Consider the following 21,204-nt stretch of genomic DNA (forward strand, 5'->3'; position numbering starts at 1 on the left):
TTCCACCCGCCGTGTCTGTCCTTGACTGCGTGCTAGCTGCTAACTGCCTGTTAAGGCTGACAGTAATCCTTGAGTGGACTAACCTCCCTTCTCAGAACAGGTGTAAATTCTCGTATCATGAGAACCTCCACGATCGCTAGGTTCCTCTTGTCATGACCAGATGTTAGGATTTTGTTATATAAGGTCATCTCTGGTTAGATATCTCTAAAAGCTCCTGGAATATATACTGCACAGGAGCGCCCTCTTTTTAAGTGCATTGTTCGACTTGTTGATCGGGAGGTGATGGTAATGCAATATTCACCTGGGTGTGAATATTTGTAGATAACATAGATTCGTTTTTGAGTGGGTAGGAATCATAACCAGGCATCTGCTCTTGGTGTTCATAGATCAGCTACCCTCATGCTAACACTTGTGACGTTCTTGCTGATGCCCTGAAGGAATACCTGCTCATCACCTTTGTGGAAAGGGAACCTTTGGCTTCAGAAGTTGAGAGTCGTGTCTCCATCGATGTTGGCTCATCGGTTGTTACCTAGTATCAGCCTCTGCAGTTCTGAAAGGCAGGTTTCTCCCTATGGATTACGTTGGAGTTGCCACCACCTCACAGTGTACGAGACCTTATAACACACACTGTGTGGCGGTCAGGACATGCACGGACCGCATCCAGTCACCGGCCGGCCAACATCAGTAAGCTTTCTGTCAACTGAAGCAGTGAAGTTGGCACCTTCTCCAACTTCAGCGCAGGAAAGCTTGGTAATGTTGGTCGGTACCTGAGCGTGGCATGTGGATAACATGACGGCTACGGTGTATGTGTCACAAAGCCTTTCATTACAAGATGCGTCAGTAACAACAGATTACTGAACGCTTTCGAGGATGTTTATGGTGGTAGATGAGTTTATTACCTGTAGTAGATGTGATCGTTACCTGTAGTAGATATGATCATTGCCTGTAGTAGATGTGATCATTACCTGTAGTAGATGTGATCATTACCTGTATTAGATGTGATCATTACCTGTAGTAGATGTGATCATCACCTGTAGTAGATGTGATCATTACCTGTATTAGATGTGATCATTACCTGTAGTAGATATGATCATTACCTGTAGTAGATATGATCATTACCTGTAGTAGATGTGATCATTATCTCAGAGATTAATATAAGATAAAAGGAAAGCAGATTTCTTAAGGAGAGAAGCGTGTAAACTTTATATTTAACTAAGGTGTCGCAAGTAATGTCATATGTGGACGATAAACGAATGATTTATCAAAGCTTTCCTTAAACGTGTGTGTGGCGCTGCTTTCGAATTACTACGAGTGGTAAATTGCTGCTGAAGAAACAATCCTTTGCCTCATCTGAGGTCAGAGTTCAGCCCACGAGCCTGTACCATTACGAAGAATGAAATGAGACCAATCCAGCCTTGGACGGTTCTGTAGATCAAGATGATCAATGCTTTTGATCATTTTGAACACCTGTATGAAAATATGTGGATCACCTTTGAGTCTTCTGTTTTCTCAGCAGGATATATTCCTCTAAACCATCCAGTTGGCCTCTCATAGGATTTATTTCTCAGTCCGGGGAACATCTTGGTGGCTCATCGCTGTTGTGTTTGTCCATTTTCAAACTGGTTGGCCAAAAGTGAACAGTCAAGGTGGGGACGTGCCAACCAGGTTTGAAGACTGAAGATTGGTTTCTTCTGATTTCATTTTGGAAGCACTACCTAGGAATCCTTCACCTTCATTACTACCACTCTGCCCTTCTTTACTTGGCTATAGGTCTTTGGAGATTGCTACCTCCCAATGAGGCTTTTTCCTCCTTAACTTTTAACACTTCAACATCATTCATGCTACATCGTGTCTTCTGTTTTCTAATAACGATGTGTTAGACTGTCGTTAGTAAGATTCATTTGATGTCTGTACCTCCAGCTAGTGTGTCTGTGGCAGCTTGCAGTGACAGACTTTCCATTGCTGTTGTAGATTTCATTCCCATCTCAGTATTGTCCATAAATTGTGATGTATTACGTTGCACCTTATCATCATTGTCATTGATATATATATCATACTTGGCACCCATTTCCCGCGTCAGCGAGGTAGCGCCAGGAAACACGAAAAAAGAGCCATCCAATCATATACAAACATATATGCATACACGCTCAAACACGCATATTTATGCACACACATATACATACACATACACAGCCATATACATATATACCCATGTACATATTCATACTGGCGTGCCCATGTGTGGACGTCTTGTTATAGAAAGGTTTGCCCCTCTCCAGTACTGGTCTGATAAATTTGCCGTCAATGTTATGGTTCTATTTTATCCTTCTTGGAACTTTATATCATACCGCTTCCTCTTCAAGGCTCCAGTAATTCCATATTACAGTTTTATTGATCTTTATAAAGATGCCTACCCATACATTAATGATTCCTAGCCGTCGAAATCCAGGTAGAGCTGTACTGTCGAACTTACAACGCTGATTCGTGTTCCTGGTAGTCTGGGTGTCGAAGCTGCGGATATTATTCTTGTCTGACTCGTTTCTGTCGACTGTCGCTGAAGCTACGTCTCTCTCCAAGACTCTCCATAATCGATGCTACGGCAGTTACTGGAGTCGCCCTCTTAGTCCTGTGCTAACGAAGCTACATACCTCAACCTCTCGGAACATAAAGTCTGACTTTTGAAACGAAAGGAAGTCTTTTCGTCGAGGCTTCAGCCCTGCCTCATTTCTGTCCAAGGGTCCCTTCTTACGAGGTTGGAATTCTGCCTTAGGTCTATCCAGGAAGTCTCTTTGTCAAAACCAAAGTCCCTCCCTCGTTTCCGTCCAAGAAGCCTCTCTGTCAGAGTCACAACCCTGTCTCATTTCTGTCCCAAAGGTCCCAGTGCCAAAACTACAACCCTGGCTCGCTTTTGTCTTGGAGGCCTTGCTGTCAAGACTACAACCCTGCCTCATTTATGCCCAAGGATCCCTACTGTCAGAGTTACATCGCTGTCTCATTCATGTTCCCGAATCCTTACTGTCAAAGCCATATGGCCTTGACCCCACCCTGAACTGAGCGCCTTACCGTCGAAGTCCAAGGTGCCGGAGCCGTCCTCGTCCACCTCATCAATGATGCCATCCAGGTCCTCCTCCGTCAGCTTGTTGTCCAGCTCGCGGAGGATCTCCCTCAGGACGCCCGTCGTTATAAACCCGTCGCCTGTAAGAAGATCCTTCTTCGTCACATTCTACGTCACACCAAAACACCAGCAGATCTTAAGCCGTGTAAAACCCGTAAAGGACACACGTAAAACCCCAGGAACATCATGATAACTTTAGACATTTTGAAGCAGTTCAGAACACATTAGGAAGAGGAAACGGTCATCTGGTAACTGAATGGAAGAAAATTCATAGTGAAGGAGGAGCAACTTCAGTGGTGAACAGCTACCACCCTGTGGGAGAACTGCGGAACACCTCCTTGGGACACCTTAAGTGTAGGAAAAAAGAATTAATCTCTGGTTTAGATTTATCTATTAGGAAAATTCCTAATATCTAGATGAAGAAACGAGAAGAAGAGAATATGTTTAAAGAACACAGTGTAGAAAAGTAACATTTTCATAACATGTTCTTAACACATGGTCGAGAACAGATACCCAAGCATGGGTTAACAGCTCTTAAGTATAATACTACAACTCAACAACTTTTTACTTATGAAAATTGTTTGAGACATGTACTTATCACCAAGGGTCATCAAGCTACAGTACTTATCACCAAGAGTCATCAAGCTACAGTACTTATTACCAAGAGTCATCAAGCTACAGTACTTATTATCAAGAGTCATCAAGCTACAGTACTTATTACCAAGAGTCATCAAGCTACAGTACTTATTATCAAGAGTCATCAAGCTACAGTACTTATTACCAAGAGTCATCAAGCTACAGTACTTACATAAACGTATTTTAAACAGTGACATTTGATTACTTGATTTATTTACATTCCACTTTCGTACGTATTCAAATGTCTTACTGACCCCCTTAACCATCAGCTCTTCGTTAAACTCCAGTTAGATGTATACTTTGGAAATGTCGTTTTAACCATTGTTAACACTCGCCCCTTAATTTGATAGACCCGAACTGTTGCGGACCCATTAGACATGTAAAAGCATCTGTTACCAACTGGGTTTACCCTTTGAGTACCCATTGAAAATACTAGTTTCCCACTACAGAAAGCTCTCCCCTGACAATCCTCCCTGGTAACCCATTAGGAGTTCCTGGACCCTCTCTTGAACACCCACCATCGAATATCACCTTCTAACATCCCCTGACAGAGAGTCCGGACCCTTCAGCCAACGTCCACTGTAAACAACCAGAGACCAACCTTGTTTGTCGTATATACGGAACGCTTCTTTTAACTCTGCTTTTAGAGATTCTTCGTCCTCTTCTATGAGGAACTTGGCAGCCAGGGCGCAGAACTCCTCGAACTCCAGCTCACCGGAGCCTGTGGACGAAGATGTGGGTATGAGAGAAGTGTCTGTGGGAACAGACAGACAGACAGACAGGATAGCAGGCAGAGAGACAGAGAACAGAGACACGTAGAGACATAGGCAGACGGGCACACATACACAGACAGGCAAACATATACTAACAGAATACAGACACGCGAATAGACGTAGAAATACGGACGCGTACAGAAATATAGGCAAACAGAAAGAGAAACATAGATACACTTAGAGACACAGGCAGGCGGATGGACACATACAGAAACACAAGCAGACAGACAGAGAAACAGATAGACACAGACAGACAGACAGACAGACGGACACATACAGACATAAAGAGACGCACAAGACAGAGAAACACAGAAATATAGGCAGAAAGACAAGCACACAGAGATAAAACAGACACATTAACAAACATTACTCTTGTAGCCTTTCATATTTGCTGCTTTAGTACAATAGATGATGCAAGACGAAAGCTCATTAGCGTCTTTCTTCTGTCGTTTCTTCCATCAGCTGCCATTATTACTAAGGAAGTCATGTCTTATTTCTCTTAACTGTTCTGAATTCGCATTTAGCTGTTTTGTGCTTTTGAATCTTTCTTGCGTTTTCTCTCGTTTCCTTTAAGGTGCACACTCTTGTTCCCCCGTTTAGATTTCATTATCCTTGGCTTGGCTGTCGTATTGTGATGTTTATCGGGTATATTCCCTTACTCATCTGTCATAGAAAAAAACACGTTTTTTTATGTTGAAAGCTCCAGTCACGGACAAAAGTCCACATTATGGCCAGGCTTTAATTGAATTATAGAGATGGGGGTCAAGTTTGGAAGTTAGCTTGGGACAGTTTATAAGTCGAACCGCTTTCGACTCAACTCTGTCAAGTAAGGATACAGAGCTAGAACCACCCCAAATGTGAGAGCATTACTCCATACAGGGACTAATCAATCCCTTGTGTAACCGGAGCAACTGTTCAGAAGAGAAGTTTCGACGTTTAAACAGGACACCCAATTTCTTAGAGCCAGACTTAGCTATTCCTGTAGTGTGGGGTTTCCAAGAAAGAGTGGATGTTACAGTAATACCAAGTATGTTCATTGAGTCAAGAGGTGGAATTACAGAACCGTCAAAGAAAAGACGAAAGTTGTGAAGAGTTTTCGATTGAGAGGTGGGTAGAAACTAGGTCTTGGAGGCATTAAACTTAACAAGATTTTGTGTACCCCACTGAGATATCCTGTCCAAGTCTGAGTTTATTGTAGAAGCTGTGTCGAGATGCGGCGGATCGAGTGAGAGAAAAGGGAGCAGAATTGAAGGATTTGGATGAATGCAGTGTTGAGCCGTCAGCGTATGAGTGCAATGGATTATCTGTGGTGGAGAAGAAATCGTTCAAAAAATTGAGAAAAAGTGTAAGGGACAGGACAGAACCTTGAAGGACACCACTGTTGATAGAGAAAGGGGAAGAGGCTGATCCATCAACAATCACAGAGATAGATCGGCCGAAGAGGAAGCTAGATATGAAGGAGCAAAGTGAGGGAGGGAAGCCAGAAGAGGGAGATGAGACCTCAATGCCACACCGTGTCAAAAGCCTTAGATATGTCAAGGGCAACTACACATGACTCCCCAAAATCTATCAGGGATGATGACCATACATTAGTAAGATAGGTAAGAATATCACTCAGTGGGTCTCGAGTTCGAAAGCCATACTGATGATCAGAGAGAAGACTGTGATTTTCGAAGTGTTTAAAGATATGGGAGTTGAGGAGGGATTCAAAGACTTTGGAAATTTTAGATTGTAAAGAATTAGGGCGATAGTTAGAAGGGTCAGAATGGTTACCCTTCTTAGGGATGGGATGTATCATTGCATGTTTTCAAGGAGAAGGGAAAGTTTTGGTTCATCAGCAGAAACAAAACAGACGAGCAAGCACCGGTGCAAATTCAGAGGCACATTCTTTCATTACACGTGAATGGATGCCATCAGGACCATAAGCCTTGCTTGTGTCCAGAGAGAGACGTTCTTTTTGGAGAATGCGAAAAGAGATTACGAGAAGAAGCATAGGATTAGTAAGAGGAACACCATATGGTGAAGGAATGTTTGGGATATCCAAGGTGGAGTGAGAGCAGAAACGGAAACCTAAGCGAGTTGCTTTGTCAGCGGGAGAGACAGCTATAGTACCGGCAGAACGGAAAAGTAAAGGAAAGATAGAGCGACAGAAGTTGTTGGAGATGAATATAGTTAAAGACCAGAAAGACTTATCAGTGGATGACAAGAAGAGGTTATCACACTTCCTTTGCATAAAGGAACGCTTCGCCTCACGGATAACGTGCTTGCAGTGATTACTGGCAGTGGTGAAAGCTGAAGGGGAACCAGAGGAAGGAGAGTTTTTCCAAGCCGGATATGCCTGTTCCCTTGTCTGAATGGCCTCAGAACAGGAACGCTTGAAACAAGGATTGGATGAAGAAGTCGTCTTTGATGAAAAGGGGATAAATGTTTCCATTCCCGCAAGGATAACCTCTGTTATGCGTTTGGCGGAGACAGAAACATCACCGTATAAAAGACAGTAATTTACTCAAGGAAAGAAGTTACGTAAGTTATTCCAGTCAGCTTTGTTCAGGTGTCGGTATTTACGCTTAGAAGGAGCTGCTTGAGAGGGAGGTGCCGTGTAAATAGATACACATATGAGAGTGTGATCAGATGAACCTATTAGGGAAGAGATTGTGTATTTACAGCGGGATGGACGAGAGGTGAAAAACAAATCCAGAATATTAGGAGAGTGGCCAGGGTGGGAAGTTGCTCTAAATCATTAAGAATAGAGAACGTGAGGGCTTCAATCCTTCCACCATCCGTATGCGAGGAATTCAACCATTCCCTATGGTGAACGTTGAAATCTCCGAGGTAGAGGATCTCAGCTCGTGGGTGAGAGAATGTCACAGGCTCATGGCAGGACTTTAGATAGTCGAAGAAGGATATAAAATTTGCAGAATTAGATCAATAGGCGAAAATAACTAGTCCATACAGTTTTCATTTACTTAACACACAATCTTCGTAATTATTTAACCATGGCATTATACTGCCCCAGAGTTTTCTCATCTGTATTCGTCTCTGACATTACCTCCCTCGTAAGGTGAGCATGACAACTACAGCCAGTAAGATTTCCATCCTTAGATGTTAACACCCACAGCGCGATTTCATTTCATAGTGGCTTTACGAAAGACCTCTTTCGCCCCAGTTGACGAATACAAGTCAACTCCAATTAAGGGTTTTTGCAAGCTTTAACAAAATCGTTCTTTGTCAAGAGGCTTTCACGCTATAAATGAGCAAGACTCTGCCACATTCTTTGCAATCAAAACCCAGAAGCTCAGTGAGGAAAGCGTTTCATGAACAGTGATCATTCCTTTTTCTTATTAAACTTCGCCGTCTCTTCTTCACCCTGCATCTCCTCCTCCTCCTCCTCCTTCGTGTCCTGCTCTTCCCTCACTGCCACCTTCGCCACCTACCGTCCTCGTCGACCTCGGCGATGATCTCCTGAAGGTTCTTCTCGGAGACCTTGACGCCCATCATCCTCAAGATGGTGGAGATGGTGTCGACATTGATGGCACCTTTCTTGTCAGTGTCGAATGCGTCAAATGCCTTACGGAGACCTGCGAAAAGGAGTCACAGTTATAGTGAGGCGCAAAGATGGTAGAAGATGTGATGGTGAATACATAGTGAGGGTAGGTCATGGTGGATAGAAAATGGGATTATCGTAGCTTACTTCTAGGTCATCTTGAGTCAGCTCTTGCTCAGTGTGTGTGTGTGTCCTGATCCAACCTCTGGTCTCCAGTGACACTCATAGCCTCAGCCAACTGCAGACCCTCTCTTAACCCTAGCTCAGTGAGGATCACTGTTTCAGCTCTACCTAAAGACACAACCTCTTTTGCTCGACACAAACTCACTGTATATTCTTGGTCCTTGATCATTCCTAGCCTACTGTAGATCCTAAGTTATACTAGGTCCTGATGAATTCTCAGATTATTGTAGGTTCTAGCTCAGTCTTAGTTCTTAGTAGACCCTGGGATATTTCTAGCTCATTGTAGATCCTGGCTCAGTCGAAACTCATATAGTCCCTGGTATAGTCCTAACTCATTCTAGCTCCTTGCTTATTCCTAGCTCGGTATACATCCAGGCTTATTCCTAGCTCATTGTCTTCCCTGGCTTATTCCTAGCTCATCGTTTGTCCTGGGTTATTCCTAGCTCACTGTTTGTCCTGGCTTATTCCTAGCTAGTTACTGTTTGTCCTGGGTTATTCCTAGCTTACTGTAGATCCAGGCTTATTCCTAGCTCATTGCAGATCCTGGCCGAATCATAACCCCATTTTACCACATTAGTCACTCAGAGATGAGAAAAGAACTTGCCTCTTACACTGAAACATTCATAGTTGACAGTGGAACATGGATAAATAATGTTATAATCCTCCTCACAACAAAGCAGGAACATCATAAAGGCATTGAATGAAGGTGTACAATTATCTTGGAGGACATTACTGAGAGTGTAATACGTAAGAGTATTGCTCATCAAATGACACAGTTCATGGAATCTCTGAGACGTTTGAGCCAAATTTAACTCATGTTACAATATAAATGTGAAGCTCTGTGACTCCTAACTTATCTCTGTAGAATACAGCATTGTTCTAAGGGCTCTACCCTGTGCTAGAAAGACTGTGGTGGTGTCAGGAGGGTTAGTAAAGAGGAGAGGGACACCAAACGAAGACAAATGGAGAAACAAGGACGTTCTACGTGTAGGAGGGGCTGTTGGTGGCCACATACTAGAGTGGCTGGTTAAGAAGGACGTTCAGGGTGTCAGGAACATAGCAGTAACATGCACATGTGCTGTTTGTTTTCCAGTAAGGCAGGGACACCTGCCACTCTCATCCTCCAAATTTCATTACCGACAAAGACTGAAAAGGTAGTTGTTATGGGTAAAACCTTGCTACGTTAAGGTCGTGATGGTCAAAGTTTATCTGACCTCGATGTGGTGTCTTCATAACCACGTGTATCACCAGCATTCAGACTCGTGTCTGCTATCTCCCAGCTTGATATACGATGAAAGGCAAGATGGAATGTGAATCATTAACCTCACCTTCACATTGCAGTATTTAAGACCTTATGACCCAAGATACTCAATGCAGGATTTGAATCGAATGCTGAAGATACAGTGTTAAGATCAGTCAGGACCCACTCTATCTAGGGTTAACTACTGGACAAGACTGTCGCAAAAGATGTTTAGTGCACAGAGGCTTGTTGTCCAGGGAGGGCCTCATCCCGTTTCTCCCCCACAGCAACCAGCTGTCTCCCGTTCCTCCCAGCCATATCGTCCTTACCGGCGACCTGATCCTTGTCCAGTGAGTCCTGCAAGAAAAGAAGAGGATTGTTAGGATCATGTCTTCGTCGTCGATATAAAATGAAAAGTACAGTCCTTAATCACATGGCCTATTTTTCATCATGGGAAAACATGGTGTATCCTTAAGTATGCGTGTATGAGTGGGGTTAGGTTAGGATGGTAGTTGTCAGCTGAGGATGGGCGGTGTCGGGCTGAAGATGGTGGGTGTCAGCTGAGGATGGGCGGTGTCGGGCTGAAGATGGTGGGTGTCAGACTGAGGATGGTGGGTGTCAGACTGAGGATGATGGGTGTCAGACTGAGGATGGTGGGTGTCAGCCTGAGGATGGTGGGTGTCAGACTGAGGATGTTGGGTGTCAGACTGAGGATGATAGGTGCCAGACTGAGGATGGTGGGTGCCAGACTGAGGATGATGGGTGTCAGACTGAGGATGTTGGGCGTCAGACTGAGGATGATGGGTGTCAGACTGAGGATGTTGGGCGTCAGACTGAGGATGATAGGTGTCACATTGAGGATGGTAGGTGTCAGCATGAGGATGGTGGGCGTCAGACTAAGGATGATAGGTGTCACATTGAGGATGTTAGGTGTCAGCCTGAGGATGGTGGGCGTCAGACTGAGGATGGTGGGCGTCAGACTGAGGATGGTGGGTGCCAGACTGAGGATGATGGGTGTCAGACTGAGGATGTTGGGCGTCAGACTAAGGATGATAGGTGTCACATTGAGGATGTTAGGTGTCAGCCTGAGGATGGTGGGTGTCAGACTGATGATGTTGGGTGTCAGACTGAGGATGGTGGGTGTCAGACTGAGGATGGTGGGTGTCAGATTGAGGATGGTGGGTGTCAGACTGAGGATGGTGGGTGTCAGACTGAGGATGGTAGTGTCAGCCTGAGGATGGTGGGCGTCAGATTGAGGATGGTGGGTGCCAGACTGAGGATGGTGGGTGTCACACTGCGGATGGAAGGTGTCAGACTGAGGATGGTGGGTGCCAGACTGAGGATGGTGGGTGTCACACTGCGGATGGAAGGTGTCAGACTGAGGATGGTGGGTGTCAGACTGAGGATGGTGGGTGTCAGACTGAGGATGGTAGATGTCAAACAGGATGGTGGGTGCCAGACTGAGGATGATGGCTGTCAGACTGAGGATGGTGGGTGTCAAACTTAGGATGGTGGGTGTCAGACTGAGGATGGTAGGTGTCAGACTGAGGATGGTAGGTGTCACATTAAGGATGGTGGGTGTCAGACTGAGGATGTTGGGTGTCACACTGAGGATGGTAGATGTCAGACTAAGGATGGTGGGTGTCAGACTGAGGATGATAGGGGTCAGACTGAGGATGGTGGGTGTCAGACTGAGGATGTTAGGTGTCAGACTGAGGATGGTGGGTGTCAGACAGGATGGTAGGTGTCAGACTGAGGATGGTGGTGTCAGACTGAGGATGGTGGGTGTCAGACTGAGGATGGTAGGTGTCAGACTGAGGATGGTGGGTGTCAGACTGAGGATGGTGGGTGTCAGACTGAGGATGGTAGGTGTCAGACTGAGGATGGTGGTTCAGACTGAGGATGGTGGGTGTCAGACTGAGGATGGTGGTGTCAGACTGAGGATAGTGGGTGTCAGACTGAGGATGGTGGGTCAGACTGAGGATGGTAGGTGTCAGACTGAGGATGGTGGTGTCAGACTGGTGGGTGTCAGACTGAGGATGGTAGGTGTCAGATTGAGGATGGTGGTTGTCAAACTGAGGATGGTAGGTGTCAGACTGAGGACGGTGCGTGTCAGACTGAGGATGGTGGGTGTCAGACTGAGGATGGTAGGTGTCAGACTGAGGACGGTGGGTGTCAGACTGAGGATGGTGGGTGTAAGACTGAGGATAATGGGTGTCAGACTGAGGATGGTGGGTGTCAGACTGAGGATGATAGGTGTCAGACTGAGGATGGTAGGTGTCAGACTGAGGATGGTGGGTGTCAGACTGAGGATGGTGGGTGTCAGACTGAGGATGGTGGGTGTCAGACTGAGGATGGTAGGTGCCAGACTGAGGATGGTGGGTGTCAGACTGAGGATGGTAGGTGTCAGACTGAGGATGGTGGGTGTCAGACTGAAGATGGTGGGTGTCAGACTGAGGATGGTAGGTGCCAGACTGAGGATGGTGGGTGTCAGACTGAGGATGGTAGGTGCCAGACTGAGGATGGTGGGTGTCAGACTGAGGATGGTAGGTGTCAGATTGAGGATGGTGGTTGTCAAACTGAGGATGGTAGGTGTCAGACTGAGGACGGTGCGTGTCAGACTGAGGATGGTGGGTGTCAGACTGAGGATGGTAGGTGTCAGACTGAGGATGGTGGGTGTCAGACTGAGGATGGTAGGTGTCAGACTGAGGATGGGGGGTGTCAGACTGAGGATGGTAGGTGTCAGACTGAGGATGGTAGGTGTCAGACTGAGGAGGAACCCCTGCCTCAGGAGGAAATTCTGAAGACTAGTGAGATCTCAGGGAAGGTCTCCTTCCCTCTTACTTGGACTTCGATCCTTGTGGTTCACAGAGCGAGTCACCCCTCCCGCCTCTCCTCTCCCTCCTACCTCATCGCCATGTGCCTCCCCCTATACCGCTCCACCAATTCCACCCCCCACCCCTACTAACCATAACACAGGAGGGGGAAATGTGAAACATAACAGAAACATCCACCCAGAACCTCCCTGTGTTGCGGCGCTGCTAGAATACAGTCGCTTCCTACATTCGCACCACACACACTCACTCACACACACACACACACACACACACACACACACACACACACACACACAGACACACACACACAGACACACACACACACACACACACACTAGAGGACCAGATCCATGAGCCTATTCGTTTTGTTAAGATTGAGCACATGGTGTTGTCTTTGATGAGGGAGGGCTGGCGATCGAGCAAGGACCAGACCTCCCAGCTCGCAGCCAACCGTAACTAGAGGTAAAGATGGTCACAGATGGTGATGTTTACGTCGAGGTCCTCTCAGCCTGGAGCCAGCTGGCGAGGCAACAAGAATAAGACAATCTCTCCGGAAGGAAGTGAAGCAGGAAGACAAGATAACAAATGGAGGCAAAAGTGAGGATAGCGGGTGATAAGTGGTATGAGAAAGATAATGTGAAAAGTATTAGACAGACAGATAGATAGAAAGACAGACAGACAAGTTTGTTATCAAAAAGACAGACGTAAGAAATGATAGATGAAAATGGCGACTAAATCTATATTCGCGGATACCAGGCATATTATATACCATCCTGTGAATACAGACAACACCTGAGATTTATGTTGTAGACCACGTCCTGTTTGCATGAGGACCGAGCACATACCATCGCAACGAATCATAGACTTCACAACGATTTGAAAACCTTACAAGTAGTTTCCAGTATTTATACCTCCAGAGAGAAGAGACACAACCATAGCGTGACACACTCATCCACAACATGTATGATGGAAGGGATCACAACAACCTTTTCTCTCACTTAGGAAAGTAAAGTTTACATGTTCTGGTGTTTATCTTGACCGTCGACTGATTTCTGTGGGGGATGTAGATGACATATAGCGAGAGTGGAATATAAAGATGAGATCTGTGATGTGTGTGTGTGTGTGTGTGTGTGTGTGTGTGTGTGTGTGTGTGTGTGTGTGTGTGTGTGATGAGGCCCTGCGGGTCTCCAGACGACAACAGGTCCTGCTGGCTGGCCAGGACTGTACTGGTAGTCTCAACTCCTCACCCGCCCGTCTCTCTCCCTCTGGCCACACCGACAAGGATGCTTCATGATGGATTCTTTGCCGATCTTTGACAACGCTAAAGAAACTGCCGTGAAGGCTGTCAGCACCACTTTTTTCTACCCATTAACAACATAGGAAAATACTGACAGTGTCAGAGGAGCTGCGTGTCGTCCATCTGACGCAGTAACACCCCGCCGGAGGAGTCCTGGTAGTGCTCAGAGGGAAAACCTAAGAGAAAAGAACCTTCCTCAACCCTGTAATCCTTTTGCGCTACCGCTCGCAGGATGAACATGGGTTGCACAATAGATATGCCGGAGACACCAGCACAAATCAGTCCTTAAAGCAGGTGATCGGTGGAGGTGTCTGTATCAGGGACGGGGGCGGGAGGAGGTAGCGAGGCAGGGAGGGCGGGAGGAAGCTGTTGCCTGTATCAGGGACCCGGGTAGCGAGGCAAGTGACGATGGGTCCAATGGAGAGGTAATGGAGTCATGTGAGGTGACAGACGCGTGACAGATGACACCATCAACCCAGGACGAGGACAGACAAGCGTGTTGACACCCGCCCCGCCTCCCTCACCCTACGATCAACTTAAACGGTACGACGCGCGCGACGTTTTCACGGCTCATTTACTTCCTCATCCTTGATGTGAAGACGAGGGCGCTGGACCAGACGGTACACACACACACACACACACACACACACACAGGGTGAGTGTGGCTGTGGTTCGGGAACATGACGGACAACGTGGAGTGTGGCGAGTCTATCTGGCAGGTTATTTATACCTGTGTGGCGGCCGGCCACCCATCCTTACTGACGTGTACACCCCCGGCCATCTCACCCCTTCCTGGTGGGTCATCATCTCACGTGCACCACGTGGTGGTTGCTGCCATTACGCACCCACCCACCCACCACCCACCTCTCACGTGAACCCGGTGACCCTTCCAAGAGAGAGAGAGAGAGAGAGAGAGAGAGAGAGAGAGAGAGAGAGAGAGAGAGAGAGAGAGAATGACCGGTTGATGCCAAGGCTAAGTAAGAGGACCTGACTCTTGCGAGAGCCACACTGACGCCCTAACGCCTGCCGACATTGCCATCCACCCGTCCCACACACACACACACACACACACACACACACACACACACACACACAGGGGGGAGTCGGGCGTCGCTCTCACACGGTGCACAGTGACGTGTTCTCTCACTCCGTTGCCTCCTGTCTGCAGAGAGCATCACGATGTGGGTTTTTAAACGTGAAATCGATACTGACGGAAGACACAGCGGGAGGGAGGGATGGCTTGCTACTGCTGGGGTGTGAAGCTGGGATGTTGCAGGTGCTGGTGTGTGTGTGTGTGTGTGTGTGTGTGTGTGTGTGTGTGTGTGTGTGTGTGTGTGTGTATGTGTATGAAGATAGTGAGAAGATATGGGCTTGCAGAAGAATTTTTAACGAGTATTGTGACAAATGTGAAATGCCACTTTATGCATATTACTCATATTACTCCCTCTTATTACTGCTTTATTTATTCATTAATCTCTCTCTCTCTCTCTCTCTCTCTCTCTCTCTCTCTCTCTCTCTCTCTCTCTCTCTCTCTCTCTCTCTAACCTGGAAATAGCTCACGGGGAGAGGTTGTGTAAACGGGCACACTTCAACCGTCAGTTTGCTTTTTTCTTCTTTTCTTTTTTTGTATATGAACTTCGCTACGTTCGTCAACACCTCGCTTCTCTTCCTTATCAAATTTAGTTTCGTCTTCGCCCCAGTTATGAGGGCGGCACTTCAACCCATGTCTGATTGTGGCGGTGACTCCCACCTGCTCCACCCCAAAATGATGTGACTCACAGGGTTTGTTTACAACCGATCATGTTTAGACTTGGGAGGAAACATTCGCTGGCTCTGTTTACTCTTTCGCTTGAACGCCAGCACCGACCAGACTCGATACCTTCCACTTCCTCCTTCATCCCTCCCACAGCACCAGCAGCCCGATGGATCAGACTTGGTCGCCTCCGATGTTGATCTAAAACTGGCTGGTTGATTGGCTGACCGTAGGGCTGAAGACCAATTTCGGCCGTCAGTGCCAGTCATACCATCAACCTTCTTCAGGTTTTCAAAGTAATTCCAAGACCGTACACACACACACACACTCCCTCGTATATGGTCCTTCCTAACACCGGTTCTGGTATAAATGAAACCGGTTGACGATTGTTTATATACCCATCTTTGTAGTGTCTAATGGGATACAGTGAAGAGAAATTTGGGGAACTAAGCCAGGGAATGAGTGACAGAACATCAAGATCTTATAACAAATGCTGCAGACGGGAAGAGCGAGGAAATCGTCGAAGACTTGGTTCTCACTATCAGTGAAAAGCTTGAAGTTAAGGATCACAATAGACAATACTTTCATGCTAACTGATGAGTGGTAGGATAATGAACGCCTTCACGACAAGAGTCAGAAAGCTGATAATGATGCTGTTCAGCGTGTGTATAACAAGTGGAAGAGAATACTATTCTGTTGTTATGGTTACCAGAATTAAACGGATGGAAATCAACAAGTTAGACAGATTACAGAAGCACCTCACAGGCAAAACTGGTGGTCTGGAGCGTATGAACTACCACGAGTGGTGGAAATGATCGCTACAGTCCAGAAAAGATGAGAGGGGGATGCATGATACTCTATACGCATGGCTGCAACTAGAAGGCACATCAGGAGAAACGTTTTCAACTTAAAAATATATCATCAGTCAGGAAAATACAGACTCGCCAAGTCGGGGGCATTCTTAGCACCTCATTGAAAAGTTATCAGACAAAAATTTTGCGAGTGTCCTGCATGGAAGAGGACATGAGAAACACATGGAGTGGTTGTAGAAGATGAGACACATGGTTGAGGTCGACCCCTGAGGAGCCTCAGACGCATGGTTGATCAAGGTCGACCTCTGAAGAAGTCAGTTCGACAGTTTTATATGGGAGGTGTGTGTGGCAGAAGACAGGAGTGGATTTTGTTCAAAATATGCAGTGAGCACTACGCGCTAGATCTGTCATCATCTCGTCGAGGTACTAGTAGGCAGTTAGTCTCTCTCTCTCTCTCTCTCTCTCTCTCTCTCTCTCTCTCTCTCTCTCTCTCTCTCTCTCTCAGATGTCCACGTGAACTGCCCACATTTTAAATCTTCACTCCAGCTACCACAGGGGGTGTCTGAGTTATTACAGCAGGTGTGTGAATGTGTGTATTATTGCCCCACTTGTACTGTACGGGTAGGGAGTTGAATATCCATGTGTCCCCATCTCTTGCACTTTCTCTCTTGTCTTACATCTTAAACTTTTATATGCCAATCACTTACACAGTTCTATCATACAGTGTATTCTATTCGTCCACTATTATATTATAGAAATACTGAATTCCCGTATATCTTTTCTAGCAAGTATTTTGCTTAGTTTCATGTATTGTTCTTAGGCTGTTCTCTACCTGCATCATGCGAGGAACTTCATTGTTCACATCATGATATCGGTTTGAAATCTAGTTTGTGATTGGATCATCCCTTACTTTTCTTTCTTCCTTAGTGGACAAACTCTTGGCGTCCAGCGTCTCTGTGTAACTCAACTCACTTAATTCTGTTACCATCTTTTGTTTGTCTTCCTCTGGACCTTCTCTATTAGTTCTTCGTGCTTCTTTAAGTGTGGTGTCTGTCTGTCTGTGTGTCACTCCTCCAGGGGTCAGTGACCTGTTGGTTTATACATATGAGGAATTTTCAGGTATAAACACGTGCGTGTGTGTAGCAGTAACTCACGTGCCAAGGTATGCACGCACGCACGTGAGTAGGGGTTTGTTTGACGTAAGTTCCCTGTGATAAGTGTAGTGCAAAACCTCTTGTATTACTAGATGCATTGTACCATTGCCCCTTATACTGGGAAAAATAATAGTACCAGTGCCCTTACACTGGGAAAGATGATAGTACCAGTGACCTTATACTGGGAAAAATAATAGTACCAGTGCCCTTATACTGGGAAAGATAATAGTACCAGTGACCTTATACTGGGAAAAATAATAGTACCAGTGCCCTTATACTGGGAGAGATAATAGTACCAGTGACCTTATACTGGGAAAAATAATAGTACCAGTGCCCTTATACTGGGAGAGATAATAGTACCAGTGCCCTTATACTGGGAAAGATAATAGTACCAGTGCCCTTATACTGGGAAAGATAATAGTACCAGTGACCTTATATTGGGAAAACATAGTACCATTGACCTTGTAATGGTAAAGGCCTAGTACCAGTGCCTTGTACTCGTAAATTCATAGTACCAGTGCCCTTGTACTGGTATCATGTATATGTATTTGTGTAGACTTTTATACTTTGTTTGTTTTTTAAATGTTTCTGAACTGATTGTATCAGTTACCTTTACCATGTAACACACACACACACACACACACACACACACACACACACACACACACACACACACTAGTGGGTCTCAGATTACATTGCCAGTCCTCGCTACACCCAGCTATATGTACTCAACACGAGAGTAACAAACAGTAGTAAAAGCTGACCAGCCTGGTTCGAAACAACTACAAAATTGCTATAATTAAGCTGTGTCCGGATGCATTTGTTATGGGATCATTGTGCTGATTAATGAGACAGGAGGTCACGTGTCCCTGGGGGCTTTAAAACTGAGTTAATTAGCCATCGTAATTAATGTATCCTTTCACTTTATCGTCGGCAATGTAGCACGGACCAATGTATGTCCCCAGTCGTGGTCATCTCGAATGGAAAGAAAACGGTGTACGAGATAAAAGATTGAAGAAATTCATCGGAATTCCTCGAATTTTTATGACCTTAATTCTCAGAGATGGATAGGTTGTAGGAAAAGGGAAACGCGAGAGGAGGAAGATAATTATATCTGCTATACGTTCAGCACAGCTGGAAGATTCGCAGCGAACGAGGTAGTTCCGGTTCCAAGGAAAGTCTGTGAAGTGATAGTACTGGGATGGCGAGTGAACTCTCCTGGAATACTAGAATTGGCATTTCGATAAGGAATAGAGGGAGGACGTGCCCAACTGGAAGTCACAGAGGAAAGATTGATGTCGGAGGACCCATAAGTGGGCAGAAATAGTGTATATTCTACACAGTGAAAAGGATCAGAGGAAAAGAAAAGGAATTCTAGCGTGCTGAAGAGCATTCATGTCGGTCTGGAGCTCATGTTGGGGGTCTGATTATCATTTGTTCCAGATCGTTAATGTGGGAACGAATGGCGGCCTTGATTCCACCAGTATCTTCCCTTGTGATGATCAGTAATGCACACTGTGTTGAGGAGTTCAGTGCGTGGAAATACAGAGAGCAACGCTTCGTGTCAGAAGGTCAAATAAGAGAGAGAGAGAGAGAGAGAGAGAGAGAGAGAGAGAGAGAGAGAGAGAGAGAGAGAGAGAGAGGGGGGGGGGGGCAGACAGACAGACAGACAGACAGACAGACAGAGAGACGAAGCCTAAAAGCCAAGTTACTGTGGGTAAAGAGATTTTTGAACCAGATCGCTTCAGAGCTGGGAGACGTAAGACCCACGAGGTAAACATTACGTAGGTATTTTTATACCACAGTAAACAGTAACACTGTCCTTGAAGTGGAGACGATGTGAGAAACTATAGTTGGAAATGTGATAGTGTAGAGGAGGAGGTGCCGTCTTGGCCGGCAGGGTTATAAGGAAAGATCAAGAGAAGAAGTCTGTGTTCACGATGGTTATGGTTCGTGTGTATGTATAAAGGTTACTGTATCAAGTTTCCCTCGGTGATATTTCTTACCTTATAAGAGTGATTCATTTATTTAGTCTGAAAACTAGTAGTGATTGCATTACTCCTTAATGACGTAGATGGGTTATGATAGTTTGGTAATTAAGGTTTTATAATGGTAATAAAGTAAGACATTAACGTAACTAAAAGTATAAAAGTATCACCTGGATCCTCCATGGATCCTCCTAAAGGATGAAACCAATGGGGTCATATCTTTTCTCTGGGTCGAGAGAACACGTCCCTGGTGGATGAAAATGTGTGAAATGATAGTCTTTTCTTTGCGAGATATGAACGAAAAGTTTGGTACACTCTTCTTAACAAAGAACTAAACCTTCCAACATCATTCAGTAGCGAGCGTCCGCCTACAGAGGTGAGGTGTAATGTAAAAACAGTAAAACAATGAGAACGTAAAACACAAAAGTTCTAGATTCTGAACCATCTCAATAGGATGTAGGTCATCAGAAAAAAAAAACAAAGTTTCACCCCAACTTCTATGCGCCAGAGCTTCCACAAGCTCCACTTAACTTAAAGAGATTACAAAAGTGTAGACAAGATGTCACTGCACCCGTTCGTGCATGATAACTTTCAAAGAACTGGTATATGTTTTTCATTGTGAAACACTAAAAGAACTGAGAGTTCGCGTGAGGGATCCGAAACGTCGTGGTAGACTTGGCGCCGACCATGATCCAAATAAAACTAGGTTCACTCTGGCGTAACAATGAGAGTTTTCCCCCCAGCCTCGCTAATGGTCGTTGGCACTAACCACCGCAGACGAGGTGGTGGGTGGGTGCGAAGATGTGGGAAGGAGGAGATAATAAGGAGTAAAGTTGAGGCGGTAGAAAGTACAAAGGATAAGGTTTGAGATCAGATTTCACACACAGACGAAACTATGACTCTCTCTCTCTCTCTCTCTCTCTCTCTCTCTCTCTCTCTCTCTCTCTCTCTCTCTCTCTCTCTCTCTCTCTCTCTCTCTCAAGAAAGAAACTATAAATCCAATTCCGGGGTCAGATCTCTACCACCACCTTCGCGTGTGTGTGTGTGTGTGACACTGCAGAACAAGCCCCTCTGGACCCTCAGCCAACTGACGACGTGTGTGCTCGAGCTAATCAACCCGGCCTCCCCGGGAGTGGACCAGACCGCATTCCCCGGCCTCACTGAGCAGTGATTCTTCACCCGCTGAGGAAACGAGCCTCGCTGACCAACCCGCAACGGGCTGGACAGTGACGAGGTCTTGGCCAAGTTCTCATGTTACCTTCTCTCTCTCTCTCTCTCTCTCTCTCTCTCTCTCTCTCTCTCTCTCTCTCTCTCTCTCTCTCTCTCTCTCTCTCTCTTACCAGATGTCTGCACGAGACCTCTGGAGAACCTGTTGAGGGTTCTGCCAAACGACATCTGCTACACCTGCACTGTACAGCACTGCTACACCTGCACTGTACAACACTGCTACACCTGCTGCACCTGCACTGTACAGCACTGCTACATCTACTACACCTGCACTGTACAGCACTGCTACATCTACTACACCTGCACTGTACAGCACTGCTACACCTACCACACCTGCACTGTACAGCACTGCTACATCTACTACACCTACACTGTACAGCACTGCTACATCTACTACACCTGCAGTGTACAGCACTGCTACACCCACTACACCTGCAGTGTACAGCACTGCTACACCCACTACACCTGCAGTGTACAGCACTGCTACATCTACTACACCTGCACTGTACAGCACTGCTACATCTACTACACCTGCACTGTACAGCACTGCTACACCTACCACACCTGCACTGTACAGCACTGCTACATCTACTACACCTGCACTGTACAGCACTGCTACATCTACTACACCTGCACTGTACAGCA

At 45.9% G+C, this 21,204-nt stretch overlaps 1 protein-coding gene across 3 annotated transcripts in view; it reads right to left on the reverse strand.

Moving 5' to 3' along the window:
* Positions 1-21,204, reverse strand: part of LOC139750844 (troponin C) — a 209,430-nt gene that overhangs the window by 147,205 nt on the left and 41,021 nt on the right. For all 3 annotated transcript variants that reach the window (XM_071665633.1, XM_071665630.1, XM_071665632.1), the window contains exons 2-5: positions 9,821-9,848; positions 7,959-8,102; positions 4,353-4,472; positions 3,064-3,195 (exon numbers count right to left, since the gene is read on the reverse strand). In XM_071665633.1, coding sequence (XP_071521734.1) covers positions 3,064-3,195; positions 4,353-4,472; positions 7,959-8,102; positions 9,821-9,848 — 424 coding nt within the window. The remainder of the gene's footprint in view (positions 1-3,063; positions 3,196-4,352; positions 4,473-7,958; positions 8,103-9,820; positions 9,849-21,204) is intronic.

This window comes from Panulirus ornatus, chromosome 10 (genome assembly GCF_036320965.1).
Source record: "Panulirus ornatus isolate Po-2019 chromosome 10, ASM3632096v1, whole genome shotgun sequence".
Classification (NCBI taxonomy): Eukaryota; Metazoa; Arthropoda; class Malacostraca; order Decapoda; family Palinuridae; genus Panulirus; species Panulirus ornatus.